Source organism: Sinocyclocheilus rhinocerous, unplaced genomic scaffold (assembly GCF_001515625.1).
Source record: "Sinocyclocheilus rhinocerous isolate Xijiao unplaced genomic scaffold, SAMN03320098_v1.1 scaffold1565, whole genome shotgun sequence".
NCBI lineage: Eukaryota > Metazoa > Chordata > Actinopteri > Cypriniformes > Cyprinidae > Sinocyclocheilus > Sinocyclocheilus rhinocerous.
This window is the reverse complement of record NW_015655464.1, coordinates 506326-524502: the sequence shown is the minus strand read 5'-3', so window position 1 is coordinate 524502 and position 18177 is coordinate 506326. Positions and strand designations below refer to the sequence as shown.

At 37.9% G+C, this 18177-nt stretch overlaps 1 protein-coding gene and 1 long non-coding RNA gene across 5 annotated transcripts; one reads left to right on the top strand and one right to left on the bottom strand.

Moving 5' to 3' along the window:
• Positions 1–578: 578 nt before the first annotated feature.
• Positions 579–8846, top strand: LOC107718361 (uncharacterized). Of its 3 annotated transcripts, none has more exons than XR_001637400.1 (4): positions 579–705; positions 3998–4117; positions 8162–8312; positions 8501–8846. It is a non-coding gene; the product is annotated as an uncharacterized LOC107718361 (long non-coding RNA). The 3 variants fall into 3 exon arrangements; XR_001637401.1 differs by lacking the exon at positions 579–705 and adding an exon at positions 1504–1800; XR_001637402.1 differs by lacking the exon at positions 579–705 and adding an exon at positions 2647–2762.
• Positions 8847–11881: 3035 nt separating this feature from the next.
• Positions 11882–16495, bottom strand: LOC107718338 (WD repeat-containing protein 54-like). Of its 2 annotated transcripts, none has more exons than XM_016525378.1 (10): positions 16445–16495; positions 15682–15963; positions 15448–15510; positions 15310–15376; positions 15104–15160; positions 14861–14988; positions 14597–14697; positions 13592–13754; positions 13290–13364; positions 11882–12623 (listed from the first exon to the last, which is right to left on the bottom strand). In XM_016525378.1, the coding sequence occupies exons 2-10, from the start codon at positions 15913–15915 to the stop codon at positions 12492–12494; spliced, it is 1020 nt and encodes a 339-aa protein (XP_016380864.1). In that variant the 5' UTR covers positions 15916–15963; positions 16445–16495; the 3' UTR covers positions 11882–12491. The 2 variants fall into 2 exon arrangements, with proteins under 2 accessions (XP_016380864.1, XP_016380863.1); XM_016525377.1 differs by having other exon boundaries at positions 16267–16481.
• Positions 16496–18177: the final 1682 nt, after the last annotated feature.

Here is an 18177-nt window from a genome sequence, read left to right as displayed (position 1 = left end):
TACTCATTATTCCAAATACATGAGTACACTTTTATTGCATAAACTTGTAAAACAGTTCGTATAGAGTGTTTTCTGTGTATAGGCAGCCTACAATACAACAGCAAGCTGTTGCTGATTCCCTTATTCCAAAGTGTCTTTCCCAGCAGTTTTTTTGCTCAGGCTTCTACCCGAAACTATTGATGTACCCGTGGGCACAATGGGGAATAAAGGTGGCTTCAGTGCAGTCCAATGCCTCTCCCCCTTCTCCCAGGGGGGTAAAGTGCTGATCATTGGGTTGGAAAGACCTTGCGTAGGCTGATTCTAACAAAGCCAATGCTGGCCAAAGCCATAGACACATGAAAGACTAGAGGTTATGCCTGGCCAGATCAATTTCTCTCAGCAACTAACTCTCCATGTCCCTAGCACTGAACAGACAGAGCCCACAATGGCTTGTTTTCTGTGGTATAGAGCCGTGCCATTCTCCTCACTGATCCACTTTACAAAAGCCAATTACAGAGGTGCCAATTGAGCTTGAACAATCACCCACAAAAGCTGTTATTTGCATAGATTCTGTCCCCTAGGCCCCCTAGGCCCAACCCATCTGCCAAAAAAAAAAAAAAAACTGTCCAGTGGCGGACTAGTTCTCTTCTCACTGTGTGAGCACTTTTGGGTCCAACCGCAGAGTCAAGATCATTGAGTCGTAAATACATGGAAGCTTTTTTTTAGGTAAGGATATGAGAGCAAACAAATAATTAGAAATAATTATGTTTTGTACATTTCATGACATAAATAATAAAACTTTTAATACAGATAAAATAATAAAAAATGATTTATTTTAATAGTTTTTTATATTTTAAAACATATTATATTTTATTAATTATTAGAAATACTAAAAATAATACAAATAATACACCTACCACAAATATACAAGTAACCTACAGTATTTGTTACATTCTTTTCATTACTCTCTCTCTCTATCTCTGTATCTACATTGTATTGTAAAATCTATTTCTGATTTATGGTAATTGATAGAATTTATAATCTGACTTTAAAATGTTAAGATTTTATCTCTGTTGTATTTCTATGTGCAGAGTGTCGAAAAAGCATTTCACTGTACAAATCATATTATTTATGGTTGTGTGTGTGTGTGTGTGTGTGTGTGTGTAACAAATTTGAATTTGACATTTGAACAATTCATTGACAAGCCAAGACAAAATAAACAATAAATTCAAATTGCAATAAATGTCGAGGTACATATTGAATTGAAAAGGTGGGCAGAAACCTTTCTTCAAAAACACAATTAAATCAAAATGAAAATCAAAAAGTCAAAATGAAGTAAATCTGTTTGTTCACGACTAAAATGAACATTCTTAATTTAAAATGGCCTTAATAGATTTTATCTGGGGAAAACTGTGTCACTAAAGCCCATCACAGTTGGATAGCAGGTGTTGAACTGAACTACTGAGAATTGAGGTTTTGCAGGCAGCCCATCCACACACCTGCTCTCTGCCAGCCCCCCTCACGCTCTACCCTGCGTTTCTCTAAAATCAGCATGAGACGGTCTGACCTGGGCTGGGTTGTGTAGCCCAACTGTACCTGCCACATGCCCATCCTCAGCGTGGCTCTCCACTGAGCACTATGAATAGAAACTTAGCGAACGAGAAATAAGCAGTCGGCTTTGGCACATGCCACACTCCTAGCAGCACTTTGGGGTCGCCATGGAAACAGGGACGAGTACAGCTAACGCCGCCCCGACATCTTCCTATCATGCCCACTCAAGATCATTAACATTGCATGTTTATTTCCTAACCTCCATGACAGGTGAGAGTCTTCTTCTGAAATTTGAGGGTCAATGGAGTTTGGGTCAGCAGATTATTAATATAGCTCAGGTGAAAAACCTTCTGCTTCATTTCTGTGAGAATTTTCTCAAATTGTTTCTCACAGATTATGAATGCATCCAATCAGGTTTACAATGCTTGGTAGCAATATCATATGTTCCAGACTGTTGTTATGAATGAACCCTATTCACATATCCGGGCATGGAATGCGGAAGTAAACTTTAGCACTGTAAGAAGTACTGTAGAAGTAGCCTACACGATTCCCATTTGCTCCATCAAAAAAAAAAAAAAACGATTTTCAAGAAGTCAAATGTTGGCTGCAGTCATTTCATCAGCAGCTGAATTAAAAATGCCAGGTTGATATGACAAATATTGCTATAAATGTGCATTATTATTAGGTATATTATTTATATTTAAAAAATTAATGACGTTTTACTGTGGGAATGCTTCATCGTAGTTTAGCTAAAGGAGCAATGCATTCAGACCAACAACATGATTTATAGTGATTATAGAATGACATTTCTTTTAAACAATTTAGTAAACAAGAAGGTGGTAACGTTTCCACTGAGGCGAGCGTTGTAATAACCCAAGTGCAGTTTATTAATATCCAAGAATGAGCAGATACACAATAAACAATGACTTGACTCGAGTCGAGTCGAGTCGAGTCACCAACAGCAGGTTACACAAACAAAGCTAGACATAAGACAAATGGCAACATGAGGGCTATTTATACACAAGACTAAATGACTAAACAAGGAACACCTGTGAACAATCAAGACAATGACCCAATCACAAAACAAAACTAAGAACCACATTACCAAATCAACCAATAAGAACAAGACACATGAACAAGACAACCAATAGCAGGATTACATAAGGGCAAGGGAAACACATGACAGGAACCATAACTAAAACAAAAAAAGATCTACCAGAAAGAGTCAGAGGGTAGGTGAATGTTTACATGATTTTTATTCCATAAATAATTTACAGATGGTAGCAAGCTGCAATGAATCAAGTCTAGTTACATGGAAAGGTTTTTTGGCGTAGGCCCCAGGGTGCTCTGGTGATGCAGATTTGACTGGTCCTGCCTGAAGATGAAGGCAGAGGTGGAGCCTACCCCTGCTGGTGGTGGTGGGGAGGAGGATGGAGGGGAATGTTAACGTCATCAACTGCGAACATAAAAGAGAAAGTTCAGTACTTATATACTCCAAGTGTCAAGCTGTGACTGGCCAGTAACAGTTATGAATGAATGATGTGGTATTAGGAGTCTTCCTGGTAAAACCTTCATTGATGCTTTCATTTCCAAACTAACCTCAAGCAGAATCCACTATTGTGCGTCTCCAAAACAGCAGGCCTGTCCAAATACCCACACTTGCGGTCTTTGCACTTGACCACTTGTCTACTTGCATGACATTTCCTGTATTTGGCTCAAGTGTTGGCTCGCGATTTCAGAATGTGAGTTCCTGATTATCATGCATGATGGGATACACTTAGCCTCGAATACACTCCAAAGTGTGGGTTTGGTGTGCGCTAAGAGCACTGAGCTTTGGTGTTTAAGACCTGGGACAGTCTTGTGGACTTACTTGTTGTTGTATGCACACGCTCTCAAGTGGCCAAGACCACAAGTGTAGGTATTTGGACAGGCCCAGCATTTCATTCCTAAACAAATCAATGTTGTTTGAAAGAATTGGTTGAATAAATTATTCAATGACTCCCTTTTAGAGATAGTTAATTGTCTCCACCCACTGGCATAACAATATATCCTGCGGAAAGAGTCAATGAAGAATCCCCAACAAAAGGTGAGTGACAAAAACCGTGAAAAGGACTAAATATAAGCACCCATGTTCAGTCAATCAAAGCTGAGGACCAGAACTAACTGTTTTATTATACTTATAATTATTAAATTAAATTTAAGCACAAGCAAAGCATTGTATTTTCAAATGAAATATGAGCAAAATGTCTGACTATTCCCTAACCACTGGTAGAATCTGCCGCAGCATGTCTCAGAGAGTAACAGTCTACTATTAAAGCCCACCTTCTACACTTCCTATTGTCAAAGGCAAACCTAAGATGTTTGCACTTCATTTGACCATTTTCATTTAGTGTCCATCCTCATTAACTGTCTGGAATGAACTGACTAAATGTACAGACTGCCGTATTTGTCTTTCTGCTCCATTTAGATTTCTGTGTTGGTTCACCTCTGATCACGCTGTCCAGGCCTGAGTGCCCATCTGGAGGCCAGACGGTCCATCAACCCAGTCTCCTATATAAACCCGGTCAAGAGGAGAATTGACCTATCGGTAAGCCCCGTCCCCCTTAGTTAATGTTGCTAACTTGGACAAACAAACAGGGTTGATCACTGTCATACAATGACAGCTGTCAGTGTGAAAACCTTGTTAAATTTTGGACAAAGAAGGACCACTTCTCATCGAGGAGCATTCAAGTGGGATTTAAATATGCCATGGAGGGATATATAAAAGATTTTAAAATGAATATGGTGGGTAACAAGATTAATTTGGAAGAGCGGCTTTACAGATCACCATGCAAGTGGGAGAAGCCTCATGTTACGGTTGTCATGATCGCAGATGACAACATCCAGAATCAACACTGTTCATGTACTGCAGGGCAAGATTAAATTAATTTACATTTAACCAGAGGCGGACAAAGAACTCAACTCCATTACTTGAGTGAAAGTACTTGTACTTAAGTACAATACTCAAGTAAATGTACTTAGTTACTGTCCGCCTCTGCATTTAACCAGTTTAATATGGAGAGGCACTGAAATGTAGACCTTCGTTTATGTACACTGTACATGACGTGAGAACAGTTAGCTATTTAGGTTTGTACATTAAAATGGCCTCACTAATTTTAATTGTATCTTAATGAGAGTATGACAACCAGAAAATGAACGTTTTCGTCTTGATTGGGGTTGAATCGGTTACTGCACCCACATCACTGGATTAATACACCATGTGAACCTGCTGTATACCAAAGATGAACAATCATGCACTAGTCTTCCACAGAAGTGGCACCATCCTCTCAGGATACCTGGCATCAGTGTTACAAGTACCCCAGGCACATCGTTTTACCATTTTTGTAGCATAAACACCATCAAACCGATAAGAGCTTCGGATCTTCCAATGTTTCTCTATGGCGCTGAAACCTAAAGATGTCTGAGTTTCGGTCCCCGTGCAACTGATACTCAACTGCCATTGGCTCATCTGCGTTTGAGGGGAGGGGCTTACCGATAGGTCAATTCCCTGTATAGGTGTTCTCTTTCCAGGGCATGCCGATGTCACTGCCTCTAGGATCTTGTGACTGTGGTGTCTGGAATAGAGAACACTGACTGTTAATATGCTAAAGTAAAAATCTGACTTCATGTGTATCGATGCTGACATGATTTAAATTTGCTCGTGTTTTGGGTAGTAATTTGGATGGGAAAACAGACTGTAGTTCAAGTCTAGAGTCTCTTGGGTTGTAGGGGGGCTGAGAGGATTGTGTTTTAGTGTGCATGTAATTATGACTTGGTTAAATTTCTGCTCAGCACAGCAAATTTAGATCCTCTTTAGAGGGCAAAGGCCAGTGTGTTATGAGTGTAGTGGGTTTCCTTGAGTGACCGCACAGCTGGAGCATACAAACACACACATACAACCGTACACACTCAGAAGAAAATAAGAAAACAGTACTTCCATCATGTTTACTCATGGTAATTATATATTATGTAATTGATATGTCTCTGTTGTGGCCTGCAGCCAGTTCACTGGAGCTGTTATTGTTTTTAAAATTTTTAATATGCTAAAAGATTGGCTAATTCTAAATCTAAATCCTTTGAGGCAAAATTTGCACTACATTGTTATATACTTAGCCAGCGAGTGAATGTTTGCACAAGCACACTGATAAGAAAAAATAACAAACATCTTTGCACGCACTGAGACAAGAAAATGTTGCTTACACTGCAATGTCAAAGTCCTGTTCCTGATTCAACAAATACTAACACTACATTTTGGACAAATTCAGAAATGTCAACAAAAACGTCATTAAAATCTGTTATGGGTGAATACATGCAACTGCTCTAGATCTAAATCTTAAGTGTGTGTGTTTGAGTGCACCATGAAATCACCGGTTTCCCACGTGATACAGTTGAAAACATATTGACTTCAAAACTTGACACATGAAACCAGGTCTGAACACTCTGTGAAAAACTTACCAGGAACTCCCGGGTAAGACCTTGCTGCTCTGCAAACATTATTAGTTGATATAATCATGAAACTGTTATGTAACTAAATATCTAACTAAAACATTAAGTTCAAAGTGTGGAGTGTTGGATTCAAGCCTGAAAACATACTTTGCATTTGTTGTTTGAACTAAAAAGTCTTGTGGAAAGATATTTCATCAGCTGAAGAATTGGTATGTTGTTAAACAACAGTATACAGTCCATTGAACACATTGTACTTCTAACCCCCACAGCATCGTTTTCATTCCTGTCTAAATTAATAATGCCACTACCCTGACTATAAGGTCTGTTCGGCATGGTATTTTGTCGCCAAATATGGAAGAGAGTAAGAGAACAATTGGATCTCCAATAGGTTAGAGCAAATAAGATTTGAATGTGTTTGAAAATTGCCCATCATTTTTGAAAATATAACAACTTATGGTGATTTATAACTATTTTCTGTTTTGATGACTGATGTCACGATCAGGTTCAGAGGAAGATGATGAAAAAGGTTCAAACAGATGTCCACAAACAAAAGGTTCTTTAATAAAACAAACTCGGGTAATCCAATTACGAGAAGGCAACGTAACAGCATGTCTACACACAAACAATACCAGACGCCAAATGAATGAAAAGGAGGAACTTAAATACACAGGGAGATAGAACTCAAATGATGAACAGGTGTTGACTCTTTAATCAGAAACCATAGTAACAAACAAGGAGCGGGAAACTTGAACAAATGAAAACAGGTAATAGATAGAAACAAATGAAAACAAAAACAAAGCAGGCAATTCGTGACAACTGATTTGTATGAATTCTTACAATCTAATTCATAGGTTTTTGTACGATCTGCTTACTGACATTTAAGCTTAGGGGAGGACAACTTTTGCCAAACTCACACCCTTGTGCCCTATACTGCTGTGCCATTTGATTACACCTGGCTCAGGACATTCGTGTCTGATAATTGAGGTGCAAATTTAGGCTGATGACAATAAACACACTTGATCTTTATACACAATGACCTCTTTAATGCAGCTTTGCAATAAATCAGTGAGTACTGCTCCATGCGTGTCTCTAGCTGAGCTATTTTAGGGTGTTCAGAAGAAATAGACATTGGAATATTAGCATGCATGACAGTGTAGCTAAGGTTTTAAAAGCAGAGAGTACTTCTAATGCAAGTTTGGGTGATTCTATAATCTAAGTACTAGCAGAAAACAAATAGATCTACCTTCTGCCATTTTGAAGTCTGTTCTGACCATCAAAGTCGACTACAGTGGCCTCTCAATGCCTGGCAACGCTACCATTTCACTACAACTTGCATGTTTTTTTAACAGTATAACACTCAAACCTGGATGTTTCTTAAGCCAGCCAATTAATATTAGCAAGAGTGGAAAGAGGTGAGGTGTGGAAATGTGGAATATTCACTGTCTGTCTGGATTTCTCAGGTACGGTACTGACTATGTGTCTATTTCATTATGATAAAAGGCAAAATGAAGGGTTATTTTATTATTTTTGGCCCCTTTTCTATATTTGTCTTTCCAGGGATCTCCACGGAGCTTATAACCCTCCTCTTAAGTCAGTGGTTCTCAACCTTGTTGACTTAAAAAATAGCTAAATAGCAGATGCAACTTGGTCTGATATTATGCATGTAATGGAATTAATTAAGTGTGACTTAAACATCCAAAAGTGTTCAAATACTTTTTGGGGTCACAATGTATGACTGGACGGCTCATTTTAGAGTCATCATCACAGTAGCCACACTCTCAGAAAAAAAAGGTATACGAACCCCTAAGGCATATCTTTGTATCTTATTTACCACAAAATGGTATATATACGTATCTTAAAGGTACAATAGTACCTTTTGAAAGGGTACCACCCGACTGACAGTTTTGTAATGTTTTTGTTTTTTTTTATGAGAGAGAGTGACAGTCAATGACAAATTCATTATAGTGAAACTGACTTGAGAGTTTGTGTCACAACATTATAGTTATCTTTTTCAGATGATCAATTATTTCTTGCCACATGTCTTGTTTGTAACAACGTTAGAATAAAATGCAGAGAAAAATGTAAAGGTTTGAGAAATGAAATAATTGACAAAGGTAGAGTTGAGATGCCTTTTGTTTTGTTGCAGTGCCCCATGGGTAGGACACACCAATGTTTAAAACAGCTCACTCTCCATCCTGTTCTCACAGCACCCAGCAGAGGAGACGGGAGCAGCTGTTGGAGCGGGTGGAGTGTGCACACGTCTCACTCTCGAGATGACCAGATGAATCATCAGCATGGTGTCAACCTCTTTCTCACTCTGCTTTCTATCCCTCCATGTCTCCAGCCAATCTCTCTCATCCAGTATTTGTCTGTGTGTCTGATCCCAGTTCCACTTCCCCCTACTGCTGTTTCCAGTCTATTTATATGAACTATTTTCAGGAGACACTTTTCCCTAATTTCCTCCTTGCGTCTGTTTTTTCCTCAGCTCCAGACTGGTGAGGAATTACTTTGTCAATCCCTGTGTGACGAAGCTTTCCCAGCAGGCTCAATGCTAAGGCCGATAGATTTTGGAAAGTCTTGAGAGGGGGAGCGAGTGTCACGTGTTCCATCCAGGCATCTCCAAATTAATTATTCACGTTAATGGGATGCGTCGGGCGTCTTTTGTTTGCTGAACATCAAAGCAGGGTCGCTGGGTTTGGTTATTGCTAAAAATTATGACAAATAGGCAGGATAGAAAGTGAATAAACGGTCCTGTTTTACATGGACACATTATTGTGCACAATTCAATGCCAGTTCAATCTCTTCTTCATGAATAAAAAGACATGTGCATCTGCGGAGTATTATAATTGTGGTCATTTGCGTCTGTGCCGTCCTCGAAACCCTCTCCCCATCACATTTACATGAATAAACATGTACAATCTTGCCTCAAAATATATTCCATTCAGCCTAATGAGCCTGTTTTGGTCTCTATTGGCTTTTATAATATTAAGTATGGAAGCCAGAACAAAGCAAACAACTAATGCATGTTTATTTAATTCCCATAGCTAATTAGACTCTTTTCTTTTGTATTGTGATGTACATCTGAGTGAAAGAAGAAAAATGTAGGGTGGGACTTGGTTTTATCCATTCGTTGTTGATTGTAAGAAAGGAGTGGAGTTTAGGAGGACTAAATGATTGGAGAAGTCCTGCATATGGTACCAGAAATAAGTCTGTTGTTTTCATGGGAAGATCCAACTATGACATCTTTTTGAAAAGAAAAGAAAAGAAGAAACACGTGCATGGATCAGGGTTATTAACTAAAACTAAAACCATTAAAAACCTTTCTGTTATTTAAATAAAGATTTACTGAAATAATATATAATATTAAAAAAACCTTGATTTACTTAAAATAACTACAAACAAAACTGAATTAATAAAAACTATATACATTAAAAAACAATAACTAATAAAAATGGCAAAAACAAAAAAAATTACTAAAACTTAAAAATTGAATTTAAAATAAAAATGGAAAAAATTAATTCAAAATTTGTTTTTTTTAAACTATAATAGTACCTTGATGCACTGATGAGTGAATCATTCACAATAAAATCACTGCTTATAGAAAATAGGGGGAAATTTCATTTCATGCTGACTTTCACATTCTTAAAACACATTTTAATTTCAAACAGTGTATATACACGTATCCAAAGAGAATTTTTTTTTTTGTCTTTTCTAAAACATCATTTCCAGCACATTGATGTATTGTGTTAAATGGCATTTTGTTATTAAAATGTAATTTAAAGATTTTGATAAAATAGCAGACTCTTTTGCCTGCTATAATGTCATAGATACTATTTTATGTATCCTACATACAAAATATAACATAATTTCTGCATAATTTGACAACATTACCTCTTGACAGCAAATTATGCACAGCAACATTCTCTTACTGATTTTTCTGGGTCTGAGTCAAGGGTACAATAATAACAGTAAAAAAAAAAAAAGAATTTGATTTTGAAAATGCCAGAAAAAAGTTTCCAAGACTGTTATAATGTAACCTTCTTACAACAAAAAGAGAGAAGCTGACATTTTATAATAAAAATAATTTCCTTGGATATAAAAGTGGCCATAATAGAAGAAACATCACATGACATGCATAGAAAACACAGAAAAAAATATTGTTTTTAACTTCTGCCTAAGTGAAATCAGCATCTTGTGTCCTCTGGAATTGCATCGTGCCATGCCGACTGGCGGTCCCCATCTGCAAACACTGTGACTCCCCAGAGGCCACAGATCTGATGTGTCTGGAGAGAACTATTGAATTTGACATGGCTGTAGACCAGCCATAGTTTTTATTACCACAGATCCCACTAAACACAATGACCTTAAACACATATTGCTTGTTGTGCTTCTGTGCTGCACGGCAGTGTTACATAATTCCATTAAACCCACAGCCAATGGAGGTCTCATTGATGCTCTCTGGACCCCCTCCCTCTCTATCCACCATCAAATCTGACGGTCATCAGTCGATTCTCCCATTAGATCTGTCCCTCTGTGTCATTGATATTCACCCTCTCTTCATAACAGATATAGGGCACACTCAGTGTCATCCATAGGACAAAGTTAAAAGTCTTACATAAGAGACATTTTATCAACAAGCTGAAATGGGAGGTCGTGTGTGGATAATACTATGAGGGAACAACAGAATTATGGACATAAATATTATGGGGGAAATACAGTCAAGTGAGCATTGCAGATATTTTAGTGGGTTACTGATAGAACAGCTTGACGTGATAATCTGCATTCCTCTGGTGTTCTGCTTTGACCTATAAAAACAGGAACCTGCATAGATGAAAGATGTAATGACCAAAAAGACATTACAGTGTGATAACAGGGCGTAAATCAAGGACAAGGACTCATGAGGGCCTCATGGCAGGTGCATGAAGGACACATATGACAATCAAAGTCTTCCTGTCTTTTTTATAGCTAAACAGAGAGGCACAAATGGGACAAAAGTTAATGGTGTTGAATATATTACTATGGTCGAAAATGCTGCTTATTTACAAATTTGCTCTTGAAAGAAAATTGGCATGAAGCTGATCAAAATTATTTTCTATTCACTTCACGCCTTAAGGTTACACAGAGATAACCCTGAGGACCGTTAAAACCCACTGCAAACATAGGGTGACCATACGTCCTCTTTTTACTAAATGTGTCCTGGCAGGAAATTCTAAATTACCTAAAATGTCTGGGTTTTGATTTTGTTTTCATACATGCTGAATGTAATGAAAAGTAGCTTGCGTGCAGGCATTGTACATAATCGACCAATCGTGGCGTGCGAGGTGGGATCTACAAAGAACGGTCAAAACAGTGCAAATACGTGTAAATATAATGTATGAGGACTCCAGACAGCATGTCGCTAGGAAAACAAAGCCCGGTCATTTTAGGCAATTTAGACATACCCAATTTATGTTTGATATTTTTTACATTTTGAATAAAAATGAGTGCTGGACATGTTCTAATATGTTCTATGATATGTTTCATAGATGTTTTATATGAATCAATGCGCTTGAATGCTTGAATTAAATATGCTAATTCTGATCTCAAAAGTTACCAATGTTCAAAATGTTTCAGAAAACCATTAAAGATGTAAGATCTATTGCCATCTACTGGTACACATTTCTAATGGCAATAAAAGTCACAGTAAACAAGTTATTTTATTTTTTGCTTTTTTTAGTTGCTGAATTGTCACTGACAATTGTTTAGAAAGAAACAGAAAACAGCAAAAACTATGACAACAACACAAAATATAAAATATGTGGTTTAACATCAAGCTGAAATAACGATCCAGATACAACGCAATTATTTCTAGACAAATATAAAGAACATTATAATTCCACTTGGAAAAAATAGCCTCTGCACTATTTAATATTCATAATATTCATAATGAATAAATACTTTACAAACAATTTTGATATGTTTTGTTTTCTGAACCACAAATATGATTACATACCATCTGAATTAATTGCACACCCAAAATTGTTCAATGAGGTAATGAAATTGCTCAGTAACACTTTAGTAAATACATTTACTAAACAAATTTTGTGAGAAGCAAAACACTAACAGAACAACCCCTTCTAACATTTTATCATATTAATGCTTTGTTTCCAGATCAACATGTTCTGTTTAACCAATGTTATGTATTTTCCCTTAATATCAGAGCACAAAAAGAGTAATTTGTACCTGGCACAACTGCCAATCATGTAGACATACCGTACTAAACACAGTCACCTGATTCAAGTGTGGCTTTTTAGGCATGTAGTGTAGTCATGTAGTGCCTAAGAAGTTAGAAGAACATTCACTCCAGCCTGACCCTGCCTATCATGACTGCACACCAATATATTCACCAATATATTGTCAAGACATGACCTTCCTTCTGCAGGCGATCCTCATATGACCAAATGGGACTGTCTTAGAAGTGCATGCTGTATTCCTGACTAGGCTTGCGTGTAGCGGATGATCTCACTCAAGTCATAGCCAGTCACTGCAAAGGCGTAGCCATCCCCGTCACAGAACTTGGCTCCACAGATCTGTGTATCAGTCACACACTCATTGTACATGTGCTCAATCTAGAAAGGACAGTGAAAAATGTGGGAGAACATTTGAAATCAGCTGAAACACACAAAATGCTTTGCAATGAATGTTCATTTAATGAAACTACTAATGCAGTTCTAGTGCATGTTCTCCACCGATCAAAAGCTTGGGGTCGGTAAGATTTTTAATGTTTTTGAAAGTATCTTATGCTCACCGAGATTTGATCAAAAATATAGTAAAAACAGTAATATTGTAAAATATTATTACAATTAATTTTTTTATTTGAATAGTTTTTTTTAATAAATAGAAATGTATTCCTGTTATGGCAAAGCTGAAATTTTCACCATGACTCCAGTCTTTAGTGTCACATGATCCTTCAGGAATCATTCGAATATGCTGATTTGCTGCTGAAGAAACATTTCTTATTACTAATAATTAATTAATGAAAATCATTTTGCTGCTTAATATTTTTGGGGAAACTTTTTTTTTTTCAGGATTCTTCGAACAGAAAGTTGAAAATAACTAATAAATAGCATTTACTTGAATTAGAGATAACATTCAATTTAGAAATGTATTTTCTGTCACTTTTGATCAATTTAATGCATCTTGCGGAGTAATATAATTAAATTCTTTCAAAATAATCTTACTGACCCCAAACTTTTGAACGGTAGTGCACTGTTTGTGTCTGTGAGTGGTTTAACCTCTACACTATTAGTCTCTGGAGTCAAGCTCAGATGCCACACTCTAACCCAGGAGTCTTCTGCTGCAGAGATCAGCTTTTTCATTGAACAAAGGAAAACAATATCAGTATATGAGAGTTTACCATTTTAATAAAATACATCTAAATACAATTAATTAAATCTATTTGTGTTTATCAAAACAGTTTTAGTTAAATAACTTATTTAAATCTGTTTTGACTTAATTACTACTTAACATGCACATACGTATAGTTGCATACATTAACTGTGCGACATACAGACTGTATACATAGTTCTTCTCTCACCAGTCCAGTGACCGGTGCGATGTCCAGCGAGTAGATCCATCGTGCATGGGCAGTGACCTCTGCATGCAGTATACCTGTGACCCCCTCATACAGACGGATCTGTCCCGTCCCATAGCCTGCAATGACTGTGCCCTTCCAGAGTTTTACTGAAGAACAACTCGTGCTGAGAGAAGAAGATATGTAATAATATACATATTATATTAATGATGCATTGGTATAAGTATAGTGGGCCTCTTTCAAGAAACACAAGCAGATGAGTTTTTGTGAAAATTGTTTGTAAAGTCACTCTGACATGAATTTTCAGATCAATGAAATGGTGCATTTTATGTTCTTTTAGGAAAACCGATGACACTGCATTTTGATAACACTTACCATAATAATATATAATAACACAATTAATTAGTTATCCAATTAGATGTATGTGAAAATAAATTTCACTGCTAAACAAAAATGAGACAGTCCGTTTATTATTTTATCACAGAACACTATTTTGAGCACCAGCATTAGTCTTCAAGCTTAGCACTTTAATTATATCATTTTTGTTAGAAATATGGCCAATTACTATTTTGCATTCATGTAATATATTGGAGCCAAACCTGAGAAGGAAGTCCAAAAGATCCTACAGGATTCTGTACACATAATTCACGTTGTTGTAATTTATGGGCAGGGATTTTACTAATAATCAACGAATGTGTAAATGAACCTCAATTCTGAGGTTTACGAATTGTTCGTGGATCCAGAGAAAACTTTTCAGGAAGGTCCACTTTATGTGCAAATTTGCTAATAAATATTTGCTTGTTCCTGTGGCTCAGTGGTAGAGCATTGCGTTAGCAGCGCAAAGGTCGTGGGTTCAATAAAAAATGTATAGCCTGAATGCACTGTAAGTCGCTTTGGATAAAAGCGTCTGCTAAATGCATACATTTTATTTAATTTTTAATTTAATTTAATTTGCAAAATTGTCTCTTGTATTGTCTCTTGTATAGTGAGTGTTAATTCCTAACATACTCAAAACCAGGGATCTTGTTGAGCAGTTGAAAATCTTCTCCTGATTTCCACACACAGATGAGGCCAGAGTCATCAGCACTAACTAAATCAGCAATACACTCCTAAAAAAAGAAATCAGTTCAATAATAAAACACTTGAGCCACCAGTAACTTAAACCAACTTAACCAAACATGACAACAACAAAAAATCCAACAACCTATAAATAGCGTTTGCCCTATGGATTACAATAATAACACTGATATGAAAGTTACTGTAAGTTAATACCAGATTGCCTGAGCACTCAGAGGCCATGTCTGTGATTGCTTCTTTGTGTTCCTCCAAAACCTCAGACAGGGTGATGTTACTGCCTTTACTGGGAACGTCAAACACAAGCACTGAGCCAGATGAGACCCCTGAAGGAAGTGTGAGGAGTTGAAAAGGGCACTTTCAGTACACAAACTAAGCAAATATGTAAATGGATTAGAATAGTTCCCTATATAGCTACTGCTGACAGATGAAGCCACTCACCTACACAAATATATTTTTCCCGCACTGCTGCAATTCCTCGGGCAAACACTGCCTTCGCTGGAAAATTACAACAGACAATGTCAGACAGGTACACAGAGGTCACAACCTATTTCCCACAGTTTTTTCTTCAAAGGATGAGAAAATAAAGAAAGAAAAAGAATGAACACATTTACTGTATTTACAGAGACACAAAAGTGTGCACTGACCAGTAGGGGTCTCTGGTGTGTCCAGTGCATGCCAATAGACCATAATGGATCCATCCGATTCATACATCTGATGAATAAAAATAGTCCAAGTCATGTTTCCTGGGCAAATAAACAATTTTGGCATAACACTCAACCTACCTGGATTCCCTTCTGAGAGGTGAGAACAAGAAGATCTCTTGAGGGCAGGACACACCACGCTGCCTGTCAGGCAAAAAAAAAAAAAAGTTAATTATGATCTTGGGATAAAGGTGAAACAATAAATAGTGTAAAACAGTGTCAATAATTCAGTGACAGCATTTAGACACTGTATGCTAAACTGTACTAAACCAGTATATTCATCAGTCTTTATTAGGACTCAAACGGTAGTCTCACCTGCATGATAAGTGAGGAGCTGGTGGCCACGTTGCCCTCTTTAGATTGCAGCTGTCGGTGGGAATAGTTCAGCCCGTCCCAGGAGGCGCTGACCATGTTCACCACGTTGGCGTGGACCACCGTGAAATAGGTGAGACAGCGCGGCGCGATGCGCAGGACGCTCAGGTTGTTGTAGAACGCGGACGCGCTGCTCTTTATCTGGATGCTTTTCTCTTTGTGGTACATTTTCGCCATTTTTGGAAGAGCGCCGCTTGTTTACTTTATAAACTAGGGATGTTGTTTCTGAAAGACAAGGCAGGACATGGAAATCAGGTCAAACTAAAGGAACAGTTGTGAAGAGTTTTTTGAGACAGTGAATTCGAGCCTGTTCAAACTACAGTAACAGTTGCGTTGCACTGCATTCAATCGGATTTTAGCAGCATGTCCAGATGGATGATCTCTAGACAGCAAGATATGAAATATGAAATACTGCTTATTTTCCAGTAACAACACTGACATTCAATTAACCTCAAAAATTATAATTTACCGTGTAATTGGGCGTGATACATTTAACGTTAACTTATATAAATCTAAGCAGCTACCAACCCTGAATGAAGGCAGCTGATGGGTTCTCCTGTTAATCCTCCTCGTTTCAGAGAAAATACTGAACCAAATAGCTCCAAATATGAAAATAACATACGCCGTTTCTGTTATTAGACTAATGAACGTCAGATAAGAGGTATTATGGATATACTTGTTTAATTTTATTCAAGCAAACTCTCACCATCTCGCGTCTCTTGCAGCCATAGTGACGGAGCAGACGTGTGTACGTGTGTAGAACGTCACAGTTATCTGCGGTGGACGGAGTGACGCTGGGTTTAAATGGACAGACAAATCTACGAATCTCACAATGAAGCCACAACTACTTTATGAAGTTCTGAATCAGTTAGGGTGATTTTTCGGGCCACTGTGCAATTTTCCAAAATTGTCAATGGTCAACCGATTTGATGTCAAGGAGACCTGCCAGGCAAGAACACGAAAAAAACTGTGACTTTGGGGAAAAATGGGTGAAAAGCCTGCCATTAATATACCATCCTGACCCGGTTCAGAGGATGTTGCCCTTCAAACAATTCATGCAAAGTAACCCTGTCAAACACTGCATGACATTAAAGTCTGGGCAGCCTGTGATGCCAGTACAAGCTATGACTGGGATATGTAGGTCTTCACAGGCAAAACTGCTGGGGCACAGCCTGAAAGAAATCAGGGCAGACACATTGTACCCCAAATGACAGCTGGTCTCCAGAAATAGACAATAAGGTGCAACACTTTCTTCACATTGAATGCCCTTGGCACAAAGCTTCTTCAGAGAAAATTGACCATGGTTGGAACTGTGTGTAGGAATAAGCCAAAGCACCCATCTTTAAACAGAAGACACCTTGCTGGCCCATGGCACTGGTTTTCAATATTCTGGATGTTTACATGTACAATTCCTTTGTGCTGTGGAAATAAATAAATCTTTCTTTAATTCAAGGAAAGAGCTACCAAAGGGCACTGGTGTCCTCTCATTCTGATAAGAAGGGCACATGATGGGCCTTCTGATGACGAGGAAATAGGTCATCATCTTCTCATCAACTAGGGATTAATAAGAAAATCTACAGCCTTCTTAGTGCTTAAAGGCAGAGTAAGTGATTTTTCAAAAACACTTTGCCGAATCGCAAAACAAACTTGTAGCCAATCAGCAATAAGGGGCGTGTCTACTCGTGATGTGGAGGAGAGAGTTTTCAGTTCATGGGACGGACATTAGCCGAGCCGAGCGCCAGAAAGATAGAGATGGCGGATAAAAAACTAAAGAGGAAAACGTCTGCGGAAGGATAAGGCAAGAAGTAGGACCCGTGTAAATATCGGATCAGCTTTCCAGCGCTGGAGAGAACTCAAGGAGCGGAGGCCTGCGATCGGACGCTGAGGTTGCTTTGTTTCTTCTCAATAGGTGAGTAACATCGTGTCTACAACAGCTAAAGTCTGCTACGCTGGACGCGATCAAACGACCGTTGAAAACCATTTGAAATTTGTGTCAGCACGTCATAAATAGAACCTGGCAGCAGTTTTCTGTCGGGATTTGTTGAGCCGCGCCGCTTACGTCCGTAGACACGGTGTAACATTGGTTTTGCTTTGTTTCACAGAACTAATCGTTGCCTGGGTTGCGTACGTATATGTGGGGCGGAGCTATCAAAATACGGGCAAGACCCTTTTGGGGTAGGGGCGTGTTTGTTTTGGTGATTTCAAATATCAACATTGGCTACCAGAAATCCCTTACTCTGCCTTTAAATCATGTCATTACATTTGACTTGGATTTTTGTCCCCACTAGATGGCACCAGATCTGCTTTCTATGCATTTGAATGATTTTAAATACGAAATTCTTTTCTATACCCACTGTATGTATAAATAAACAGACACGCATGTATATATTTAAGAAAAATGTGTTATATATATATATATATATATATATATACACACAC

Coding starts and splice junctions, on each gene's coding strand:
- LOC107718338 (XM_016525378.1), bottom strand. CDS start 15,915: ATGGCGAAAATGTACCACAAAGAGAAAAGCATCCAGATAAAGAGCAGC. Junction 15,511..15,681: donor GCTCCTCACTTATCATGCAG/GTGAGACTACCG, acceptor TTTGCCTGACAG/GCAGCGTGGTGTGTCCTGCC. Junction 14,698..14,860: donor CTGAGTGCTCAGGCAATCTG/GTATTAACTTAC, acceptor TTCTTTTTTTAG/GAGTGTATTGCTGATTTAGT.